Source organism: Rhamphochromis longiceps, linkage group LG11 (genome assembly GCF_057381845.1).
Source record: "Rhamphochromis longiceps isolate RC_006_pf linkage group LG11, R_longiceps_female_GT1.1, whole genome shotgun sequence".
Lineage (NCBI taxonomy): Eukaryota > Metazoa > Chordata > Actinopteri > Cichliformes > Cichlidae > Rhamphochromis > Rhamphochromis longiceps.
In genome coordinates, this window is record NC_140567.1 from 38,067,673 (window position 1) to 38,079,138 (window position 11,466).

Sequence of the window (11,466 nt, forward strand, 5' to 3'; positions counted from 1 at the left end):
ACGAATTTAAAAAAAAATAAATCATTATTTTTATTGCAATTAACATAGAAGAAAAATGAAAGTTATTTTTAATAAAGTAATGTGTTCATAACAAACAAAACATTTTGGACTAAAACAGAAGTCGTGACACTGAAACACAGACTGTACATAGAAGATGTCCAAAGGCCCATCGTGACGCCGCAGGTTCATGTTTTTAAGACTCTGTTTTGGTATTTTGACTCGAGATCGAGCGAGGCGGCTCTAACAGTGAAACCGAGACCACCGCAGGCTCGTACGGCTTTTGGATCAATTAAAAATAGACTAAATGATACCTGAAAATAACAGGAGAACTACTTCCTCCTCTGAAGTTCTGCGATCAAGCTGCAAAACATCTGAGGAAGTCTTAATGTGTTGCTAATCTCACTGAGCCAGTGCTGGTATAAAAAAGTGGACTCGTGCAGCTGTGGCAGCCATGACAGGGTAAAGACAAGCCAGTTATTCATTTCCTTTTCTGCATATGTGGCGTCTGCGTGGACGGCTGAATGTGTGTGAATGCAGACAAAGTGCTTTCATGAAAGGGTGAATCAGGCGTGTTGTGTAAAGTGCTTAAAGCGCTCGAGTAAAGCAGAAGAAGTATGGAAATGAACCCCACAAAGCAAACTCTCCTCCATCATCAGCACCTGGAAAATGAACTTCATGTTTCATTCAGCAAAGCTTCAAACTGCAGATGAGCCTTCAACTCACTGGGAAACATTTAACGAGGTCACAGATTAAGTGAAGGTTCGGCTCATTTTCTCACCTCTTATTGAGGTTTTGCAGACGTGTGACCACTAACCAGGTGATGGTTAATGTTTTAGATGAGTGACAGTCACAGAGACAATGAAGGATCAAATGAATTGAGTGGCAGTGATACAGGCCTGGGACCAATGAAGCTTTCTGACCCTCAACGTGAAATAAAAGTGAATTGTGTGCAGATCGCTCGGCTCAGATCAGACAGCATGTGGAGGACACGACGATGGTTGTGGTTCAGCAACGTGAAGTTTTAGCTTTTGTTATCAGCACAACCTGATCAGAGAAAAGCAGCTCAGACTCTGAAGAGTACAAAGTCTGCATTGTTGCATTTTTCCTCGTCCTGGTTTAATGAGCGCTGTAAGAAGAAGTGTGCTGGGTCCTTCACTCAGACTCGAGTTTCAAACCAGCTTCCAGATGACTGAGAAAATAATGAAGTGGAATAACAGAGAGAGTGTGGAGCAGATCATGGCCCAGAAACAAATAATTCGATTGTGAGTTATTCCCGATATGGACAGCGTTCCAGTTTGGACTGAGCTGCATTCATGACTTCCTCCACCTTACAGCACATGCAGCACCACAGAGCTGCAGATACGCCTTCGACTCATCTCTCTGAAGTTTTTTAATAGTTCTGTATAAAGTCAGAGTCGAGCCGCAGCTTCATCAAACAGATTTACACAAACTGCCACAGCTCACAGCTTCCTGCAGCTGATTGGTGGATGGAGGGAGTGAGAGAGCTGCGATTCATCCTCGACTGGACACTGAGGAATAGACAACGTCATCGCTGGCCGCCTGCAGGCGCCTACGAAGCAAAGATCAAAAGAAAATGATCTGATGACAGCTCATGCATGCAGCATAGACAGACACTTCTGTGGTGTTATTGTGATACGTTGTGCCGAAATAAAGTTTAATCTTTCATCGCTGTCTGTTTGTCGCAGCGGCTTCAGTGTCACAGCCACAAATCTGAGCTGTCTGTTGTTTGTGTGACGACACAAACGTGAGTGTTTAAACGTTTCCGGGTCCTACCTGGCCCCCTGTTTCTTCTGTTTGAACTGGACGGAGGCATAGCTGACGTCCTCCGCGGCTCGGCCGGGTTCCTGCTGCTGAGCCGCCTCAGTTTGTGCAGACTTCACGATGTTGCTGTAGATGCTATCAGGATGCTGAGAACCACAGCAGGGAAACAAAGAGATCAGACGACTGAAGGTCCAGAATCAAAGCAGCACACTTTCAATCAATGCACATGTTTTGAACTCGAGCTTGCTAAAATAATAACCTATACAGAATGTCACATCCTATAAGATTCATTCATAGTAAAGTCCTCCCATCACCCACTCACCTTCTGCTCTGGATCACCTCCCACAGCCCTCTGATCCTCTGCTGCTGCCAGCTTCCTGCAACAGTATCAGTATTTATGAGAATCACACAACAGGACTGTAGAAAACAGACACAATGTGATTATAAATCACACACATTAGTAGGTTAGGAGTTAGGAAACATGCTGTGACGTCAGACTTGATCAGCTGATATTGTATTGGTTGTATTGTCTCTTATTAATATGAAAAACTACTCAGATTATTAAGTATTTAACAGAACGTTTGCCAACTGTCTCTTAATCAGCTCTTTCATTCTTGGGCTGCAGTTTGTACCTTTCCTGCATGAGCCTGTGGTGGAAATGTCTTCATTCATGTAAAGGAAAATATTAACATCAGGAAGCATAATAATTTCTAAACGTTATCACGCTGTGCTTCTGCATTTTTCTCATTTATTTAAAGGGATTTGATCAGATGATATTTTCCAGATTGACATAAATATATAGCAAACACGTTTTATTTTATTATTAATTATTTAAAAAAATAAACCTTTATATATTTAAGGTGAACGTGTGCTTCGTGTTTACTGAGGATGAAGTTTGAAATCCACACCAACTTCACATAATTTGCTTCTTTGCTAAAGTAAAACCACAAAAACATGAAATACTTCAAACACTCTGTTTCTGCACCTTTTGATGATGAAGGTGAAGAGTACGAGCAGGATCACAGCCAGCAGGAGACCAAACACCACACCAAGTACCAGACGAAGGACACCATCAGCTGTTAGAACAAACAACAGATCATGAGTGACATCACTGGGTGCTGCGATTTGGGATTTACAGATTCATGAAAGTGAACAAAGCTCTTCACGTGTTTTACATGTGGTTCTTTCATTAGCTGAGTATAAAAACAGCGTGTGCATGAAGGAGTTTTTCCAGATACAAATGTCCCAGTTTTATTCTGCTGCTGATCTGGAGATGATTTGGTGTCAGGCTGAGCATCATTGTGTGTTTGCAGTTTGATGACATTTTTAGAAGTTTCAGAAAACTGAACAAACCTCCAGCCTCCACCTGCAGGCTGTACGGCTCAGAGAGAGTCTTCATGTTCTTCTTCAGAGCACAGGTGTAGTTCCCAGAATCCTCTGCAGTCAGAGGGCTGAGAGGAAGGGAGGGGCCAGTGTCTGAGAGGGCGTGGCCATCTTTGAACCACGTGACTTCCAGTTGGTGGAAAGTGCAGACTGAAGCACAGAGCAGTGTGACGGTTTCACCTCTGCTCAACTTTTTATCATCACTGGAGCTGATTATTCTCATTTTAGACGAATCTAAAATCAAAGTGATCATTACTTTCATTGAACGCTCATTTATGTTTTTTTTATTAATGTCAGGATATTTTTCTCTCACCAACAACCATGACAGTCACTCCTGTCTGGTTAGTAAAATGTCCTTCAGGATGATCAGCTTCCATCCTGAAGCGAAAGCTTGCGTTGTCTCCCTGCTGAACATCTCTGATCTGTAAAGTGCAGTTTGTCTTCTTGTCTCCCAGATATTGATAACGAGGATCGATGTTTGCTGAGTTACTGTCACACACAGATGGAGTGCTGCCCTGACAGAGTACATGGTTCTTACACCAGCGGACTCTGACGATCTTTAGAGGAACTTCTCTCCAACCATCACTGAAAGACTTCCGAGGTATGAAGGTGCAGGGGAGGGTGACAGTGGACCCTCTGACAGCACAGGTAGACGTGAAAGGATAGACCACAGTTTGAGCCACAGCACCTGTGTGTGAAATATACAAAGCTGGTCAGATTAAACAAAGAATCATGGCAGGGTATTCTGGGTAGTTGTTATGGTTGCACACAAACTATCAACACAACTTTTTTATGATTGGTTTGCATCAAAATTCAGTTTTTACACACTGACCCTGCAGTTCAACCTTCAAACAGTCACTCATGCTGTGATATGATGCTACGTGCAGCAGTTCACTGCAGCCCTGCAGACTCTGAAACACAGAGTGACCTGCTATAAACAAACGGCTGCAAACTTTCTATAGGTCATTATTGCTTATGTTGATGATTAAGTTCTTTTTTTAAATTACAAAAACTCTGGACACTAAAGGATTATGTTTATTCCCTACAAACAGAGCAGCAACAAGGATGGGGAATATATGCTGAGAATATAGCAGGATCACAGCTGGATAACCTCATCTGGCTGTTTATGATGAGCAGGAAGCTCCTCTAACCTCATCCTGTTTTAAACCACACCACAATGTTTCCCTGAGCCAAACCAAACCTGAACCAACAAACAGCGGTCTATGTTTGGAAACCAGGAGAGAATGGAGCCAGCTAAGAAGAGGAGGATGTCCTCCCCTGTGTGGGAACATTTTGATTCTATTCCTCCCAACAAGGTATGTAAATTTCTACAGAAGATGTATTTTCATAATACTGATGGTGCAATACAATTTTGAGCGGCTTTACTTTTGTACAAGGTGAAGTGTTTGCTATGTGCCAGGGAGCTGGGATATAACAACAACACCTCATCCATGCTTAGGCACTACAGAGCTTTGCATGAGAATAAGAGGAACACCGATTGTGGAGCAAGACCAGGTGAGCCATCAAATGCCATCATAATAAGATAAGATAGAACTTTATTAATCCCTCGGGTGGGTTCCTCTGGGAAATTCGACTTCCAAAAAGCACAGCAACGACCGAAGTTATATATATATATATATATATATATATATATATATATATATATATATATATATATATATATATATATATATATATATATATATATATATATATATATATATATATATATATATATATATATATATATATATATATATATATATATATATATATATATATATATATATATATATATATATATATATATATATATATATATATATATATATATATACACACATATACACATATACATATATACACACACACACACAAATATAAATAAAATATACAAAGGGGATAAATAGAATAAATAGGAATAAAAAATAAAAATACAAGTGAATTGCACATTTCAAGTATTGAGTCTATTGCACTGTTGACTATTTACAAAAAGTATTGCACAAGGTATTGTACAGTGAGGTGCAGAGGCACTACAGCTTAGTTGTTCCCCCCTCCTTTGTCCTCCTGTTTCCCCTCCCTCTCCCCTCCAGAGAGGAGTTAAACAGTCTGATGGCGTGTGGGACAAAGGAGTTTTTAAGTCTGTTAGTTCTTGTCTTTGGGAGAAGCAACCTGTCACTGAACAGACTCTTCTGATTGTTTATGGCCGTGTGCAGAGGATGCCCAGCATTGTTCATAATGTCCATCAGTTTCTTTAGTGTCCTTTTCTCTGCCACTGTCACCAGAGTGTCCAGCTTCATGCCGACCACAGAGCAAGCCTTCCTGATCAGTTTCTCCAGCCTGCATGAGTCCTTCTTTGCTGTGCTGCTCCCCCAGCACACCACAGCATAGAAAAGTACTCCAGCAACCACCGACTGGTAAAACATCCTCAGGAGCTTCCTGCAGATGTTAAAAGACCTCAGCCTCCTGAGGAAGTACAGTCGGCTTTGGGCTTTTTTATACAGGTGCTCTGTGTTGCATGACCAGTCCAGTTTGTTGTCCACCCACAGCCCGAGGTACTTGTACTTGTTGACCACCTCCACCTCCTCCCCCTCTATCTGAACCGGCAGTGGACCTTCTCTGGACCTCCCGAAGTCCACAACCAGTTCCTTAGTCTTTGAGGTGTTGAGTTGCAGGTGGTTTGTGTGACTCGAAGCGACAAGTTCCTCACCAGACTTCTGTACTCCTCTTCCTGATCATCCCAGATACACCCCATGATGGTCGTGTCATCTGCAAACTTCTGAATATGGCATAATTCAGAGTTGTAGCAGAAGTCAGAGGTGTACAGGGTGAAGAGAAGAGGGGACAGCACAGTTCCCTGTGGTGCTCCTGTGCTGCTGACCACTGTGTCAGACGTGATGTCCTTCAGCCTGACGTACTGTGGTCTGTCGGTGAGGTAGTCGGAGATCCAAGCCACCAGGCAGGGGTCCACCTCCATCCTGTTCAGTTTTTCCTGAAGCATACAGGGCCGGATGGTATTAAAGGCACTGGAAAAGTCAAGAAACAGGATCCTGACCGTGCCTTTTCCCCCATCCAGGTGTGAGTGGGCTCTGTGTAGGAGGTACAGGATGGCATCATCCACTCCGACATCCGCCTTGTATGCAAACTGTAGTGGGTCCTGGGCATGTTGTACCTGTGGTCGGAGGAAGTTGAGGAAGAGCCGCTCTAGAGTCTTCATAAGATGTGACGTCAGTGCCACCGGTCGGAAGTCATTCAGCTCATTGGGCCGGTTCCTTTTAGGGACCGGGACGATGCAGGATGTCTTCCATAGGGCGGGCACTCTCCCCAGTCGCAGACTGAGGTTGAAGACTCGTTGTAGCGGCTCCCCAAGTTCAGCAGCACACGCCTTTAGCATCCTAGGACACACCTTGTCTGGGCCTGCTGCCTTTCATGCTGTAATGTTACTAAATGATATAACAATATTATACAGCTGTTATAAGTTACGTGCGTGATATTTATATCTGTGCTTTGTCTTTATTGTCTTTCCTCAGGAGAACAATCTCAAATAGATGAAGACCTGGTTACCATGGTGATTGAGGACTCACAGCCATTTAGCATTGTGGAGGACAAAGGAGTTAAAAGATTTGTTAAATCATTAAATCCCAGCTATGTTCTCCCCACTAAAGGTTATAAAAGCAGTGAAAATTTAGTTTTTACTGAATAAAATATGGGCAGGACTGAGGCTCAAAGCCTCAGTGTGTAGCTGTCCATACCTCAACGTTGCAAAAGCACAACTACTGTCCACACCCCAACCACACCTCACCTCACAGTAAATGATCATTTCCATTTCAAGCATTTCCAAATAATCATTTTCCATACTGCCAGTATAAATATACACAGTATACTGCATCACTACAATATACATGTTTTACACACTCCTTTTGTTGTTGACATTTACAGGCTGTGTGCAAAATGCCACACTCTTCAAATTCATGCCAACTAATATTTTTACGTCCAGTAGGTGTCCTGCTAGAGCAAATGAAGCTTCAAGAAGCTTTGCGTTGGGGTGAACCAATTGGATGAAAAGCTTCAGTGCTTCATGAAGCTTCATCTGCCCATCACTAGTTGAACCTGTAGTTTGGTGTATTGTCAGCCCTACCTGTGTCTGTCCTTGGTGATCTGTTCATGTCCCCGTGTTGTGCTGTAAAACAGTCTGGGTGTTTCCTGTTTTACTTTGTAGGTCTGTGTCTCATTATGCCCATTAGTTCCAGCTGTGTCCCCTCCTGTGTGCCATTTCCTCATTACCTGGTGTGTGTATTTATAGTTGGTGTCTGCCTGTGCTCCTCGTCGGCTTGTCTGCATTCGTCTGTGTGTCTCTGCTTTAATCTGCATTCCTCTGCGTTCTATGGTGTTTCGTTCCTGTCTCTGCGTCGCTCTGCCCCGCACCCCTTTTGTATGGTCTCAGGTTTGTCTTTAGTTTCTCCCAGTTTAGGTTTGTAATTGCTCATGCTGCGTTGATTGTTTTTGCCACCACCACCTCTGTGAATAAACGTCACTCGTATCATCAGTTTGCTGCATCTTGGGTCCTCCTTTTCCTCCACACCACACAGCTCCCTCTGCCAGCCGTGACAGTGATAAAGTGATAGATCTTTCAGCCCAATTCTACTTTCTACATAATCCATCATACAAAATGTAATCAGATGGAAAAGTCTCTTTTTAAAACTTGTTTTATTAGTTTTAATCTTTTAACTTTATGCATCAAGCAAACATTTAATTATATGCAACATTCTCTGACTGGAAGGAATTAGTTTAACATTTAAACCTATTTTCTGCACATTCCAGCACATAAAATAAAATATTTTTTGTGTTTACACTCACTCTTTCAAATAGATGCAAGTAAAACACAGCAGAAAATAAATAAAGTCAAAGACTCAGCGGTCCTGTTGCTCTATTTTCACCTGTAAAGCAGGAGTGGGGTAGGCGGAGGTTTACCCTGGTACAGGTGTGCCGCGGTCAGTGGAAGAATCCGCGAGTTTCTCTGTGAGTTTCCCATTACGTCGTAGCTACTCGGTGCTTGTTGGAGGTTTAGGGGTTTTTTGCTGTAAAAAGAAGTTTTCTTCCCACGCACAGCGGACACTAATGTTTTTGTCACTTTTTATGGAATCAAACTCAAAGTAAGGTCAGTACTTCCACGCTTTAAACGCTGCACGCTCATACTCTCTCTGCACTCGATATATGATCCACTGTTGATCTGCACACAGCTGTTGTCACGAACGTCGCACTCGCTTACGTCACTGTCGTGAGACATTCTCGCAAAAAATCACGGTTTTAGTAACGCAGTAACGCAGCGTTCCTACGGGAAAGTAACGGTAATCTAATTACCGTTTTTGCAATAGTAATCCCTTACTTTACTCGTTACCTGTAACTTTACTTTACGCGTTACCTCGTTACAAGGTAACGAGGTAACGCGTTACGAGGTAACGCGTTACTGCCCATCTCTGGTCTTGATGCATGCTCAATATTCCAGGCAAGGAAATCCCAAAACATGGATTCTGTTCATCTGGACGTTTTCAGCGGGAGAAACGTTTCATCATCATCATCCAAGTGACTTCTTCAGTCTCAGCTGACTGCAGGTTTCCAACCTTACACATAATGACTGACACTGGCACCAAACTATGGGCCGAGAGGTCAGTTTCATGCTCATTGATATGCATGACTATTGATCAACGGTGATTTATCAGTCGTCCGGAAAACACAGGTGAAGCACCGGGCAGCAAAGTGGCATTAAACAGGCCCAGCTCACCTGTGTAAGAGCTGCACCAGCTTTCAGAGCACCAACAGCAACAAGCTTTTATTTACAGAGCTTATCTACACAACTGACAGCACAACAGGGAAGAAGGAAAAGAGAAGTAATGAGAACAGACGAGTTTTTATATGACTGCTCCAATAATACTGCAGTAAAAGTACTCTGTTAAAGTAAACGTGGGTTTAAAGTTTCCGTCACTAACAGACAGAAATAATCCGTCTGTTATAAAATACTCGAGTTTGAATAAAAACTAATTTAGAAAGCCTTCTCCTTTCCCCTCCAGCAGCTTTGAGCTCTTCGAAACGATCGTTAACCCTCCGTGTGATAATATCAGCTTGTTTCACATCGTTATTAAGTCTACGTGATTCGAATCATTTCTCAGATTTAATACGTTTGTAGATTTGGAAACAGTTTGCAGACCGAGCAGCAGTGAGTGAGCGAAAGCACAATTTCACAGATCCGTCATTAACAAGAATAAAAACATCTTTTCAGTTTTACCTGCCAGCAGGAACACGAAGCTCCACAGAATCATCTCACCACAAACTGACATGTTCGGGTTTCTGTTGAGCTTCTCCGGGTTTCGTCTGTAATCAGAGGAGAGGGCAGAGAGCGAAGCTGAGAAATGATGATGTCTCGTTTTTGTTTTGAGGAACTCTCCTCTCTGACTTGGCTCTGTTAGTCTGACCAGCCCTGCTCCTTTTGGAGTTACTTCCTTTCACATTTTATATGCGATCAGGCCTGAAATCATTCATGCAAAGAAAAAGAAAAAACGAGAAAAGAAAATCAGTTTATTGCAAACAGACTGAAAGATTCTCAACAAGATGAAGTTTGTTTTTATCACAGAAACACAAGAGAGTTGTCAGTCTGGAAATAAATGAAGCACTGCTTTGAAAATGAAAAATTCTGCAAGGTTTTTTCTTCCTCTTTTCTATTTCAGAAGCACAAGGAGATATTGCAACAGAGGACAGAGAGTTTTCACAATCATGAGCTCTGCAGAGCAAATATAGATCTAAAAAGGTTTCAGACCGACACAAGTGCAGAGTAAAGGACAGACAGCATAACGAGGAGAGGGGATCAGGAAGAGGCAAAGAACGGGTTTTAACCCAGTGGGACCCCAGAGGGTTAATCCAGACATGACTTTCAGGACAGAGAAACAGCATTTCAGTCTGGATGGAGGCTGAAACATAAAAATGAAGCTATATTTATGAACCTATCCCCCTTGTTATGGATATGGTCCACATCAGATGCATCTGTGGTTCAGCTCTCTGAGGTTTATCAGTAGTTCAGCTAAAACTAACGTCACAAAAAGCTGCAACTTCAACAAAGCGCCAAACGGATCGGCTCGATCTGCAGCTTCTCCTGTGGTCGCTGCGTTTACTTCGGCTTCTGTGAGTGTGACTAAGAAGTGGCTTCAGCTTCGACTGGCTACTGAAGAGCGGACCACAGCAACGTCAGCTTCCTCCACAGAAGAAAGGACAAAGTTATAAAAGGGACTAAAACTGCAAATGAATGCATCAGAGGACATCCACTCAACACTCAGTCAGAATAGATCACACACACACAAGCACAAAATGTTAACGTACACAGATGTGGAGTTTCCATCTGCACAGCCGAAACATCTGTCCATCCTCCCCGTCCTCCTGTGTCGTTTGTTTGGCATGGACGGTGGAGATGATGTCCAGATGCTGATGTCCCCCACAGCTCGGCTGCTTTCACGTTGGCCACCTTCGTGTTGGGCATTGCTGAAGACCGCAGACAGAAATAAAAACACAGAACGCTCTTCAGGAGTTAACTCTTTGCAGGGTTGTTCTGCATCCTGAATTTTGCTCATTTTTAGTGAACACAAAACTTACATTTTTGCTCTTCCTGTTCATCATTAGGACAACAAACTCCTCCAGAAGCCTCAAGATTCTTAAATTCTTATATCCTGTATTTGTATCATTGTTGTGCCTCATCGTTACATCTAAACGATGCTAAGAATACACTTATTTATTTTGTGGGTTTGATTGTGTGAAGTCATCTTACAGGAACTGCTTTCTCGCTGACCTGCTTCTCCAAAATTGCCCAGAAACGTTTCTTTTTTTGGTACTTCCTCTGAAAACAGCCTTTCACGCTCGAATCAGCCCACGTCCTCAAGGTGAGAAATTAAAAAAAGAAACCGTTTTTTCTGAGCTGCATCCTGCTGGTGCAGTTTCATCGGCACGGATGTTTCCTGCTAAAAAATTCCATATTTACGAAATGATGCAACAAGAACAAAAGTGCTGCTCAGGGAAGCTTTTCAGTATTTATCCTTCTCCCTCTGAGCGAGAATGTGAACAAGAGTGCAGAGTACAGTGCAGAATACAGTGTACAGAGTACAGAGTACAGAGTAGAGTACAGAGGGTCTCCAGAGGGTTCAGTCAGACATGTTTTGCAGACCAGTGTCAGTGAAGAAATTATTTAAATTACACAAACATAAGAGACAAACTCACACTTCCAGTCGTCACAGTCGCAGACGGTGCTGAGAGGAGGCTCCA

The 11,466-nt window shown here is 42.6% G+C and overlaps 1 protein-coding gene across 1 annotated transcript; it reads right to left on the reverse strand.

Annotated features, from left to right (window-relative positions):
* Positions 1-91: 91 nt before the first annotated feature.
* LOC146659977 (uncharacterized) lies at positions 92-11,139 on the reverse strand. The gene is made up of 8 exons (XM_085423963.1): positions 10,534-11,139; positions 9,449-9,534; positions 3,479-3,853; positions 3,136-3,399; positions 2,768-2,858; positions 2,105-2,159; positions 1,795-1,928; positions 92-1,570 (listed from the first exon to the last, which is right to left on the reverse strand). Exons 1-8 carry the CDS (start codon positions 10,779-10,781, stop codon positions 1,513-1,515), a joined length of 1,311 nt encoding a protein of 436 aa, XP_085280089.1. The 5' UTR covers positions 10,782-11,139; the 3' UTR covers positions 92-1,512.
* Between the last annotated feature and the right edge of the window lie 327 nt (positions 11,140-11,466).

Excerpts from the sequence above, each read along its gene's own strand:
- LOC146659977 (XM_085423963.1), bottom strand. The coding sequence starts at position 10,781 with ATGAGCAAAATTCAGGATGCAGAACAACCCTGCAAAGAGTTAACTCCT. Across the intron at positions 3,400-3,478 it reads AGTGACTGTCATGGTTGTTG|ATTCGTCTAAAATGAGAATA; the intron begins GTGAGAGAAAAA and ends CTTTGATTTTAG. Across the intron at positions 2,859-3,135 it reads CCTGCAGGTGGAGGCTGGAG|CTGATGGTGTCCTTCGTCTG; the intron begins GTTTGTTCAGTT and ends TTGTTCTAACAG.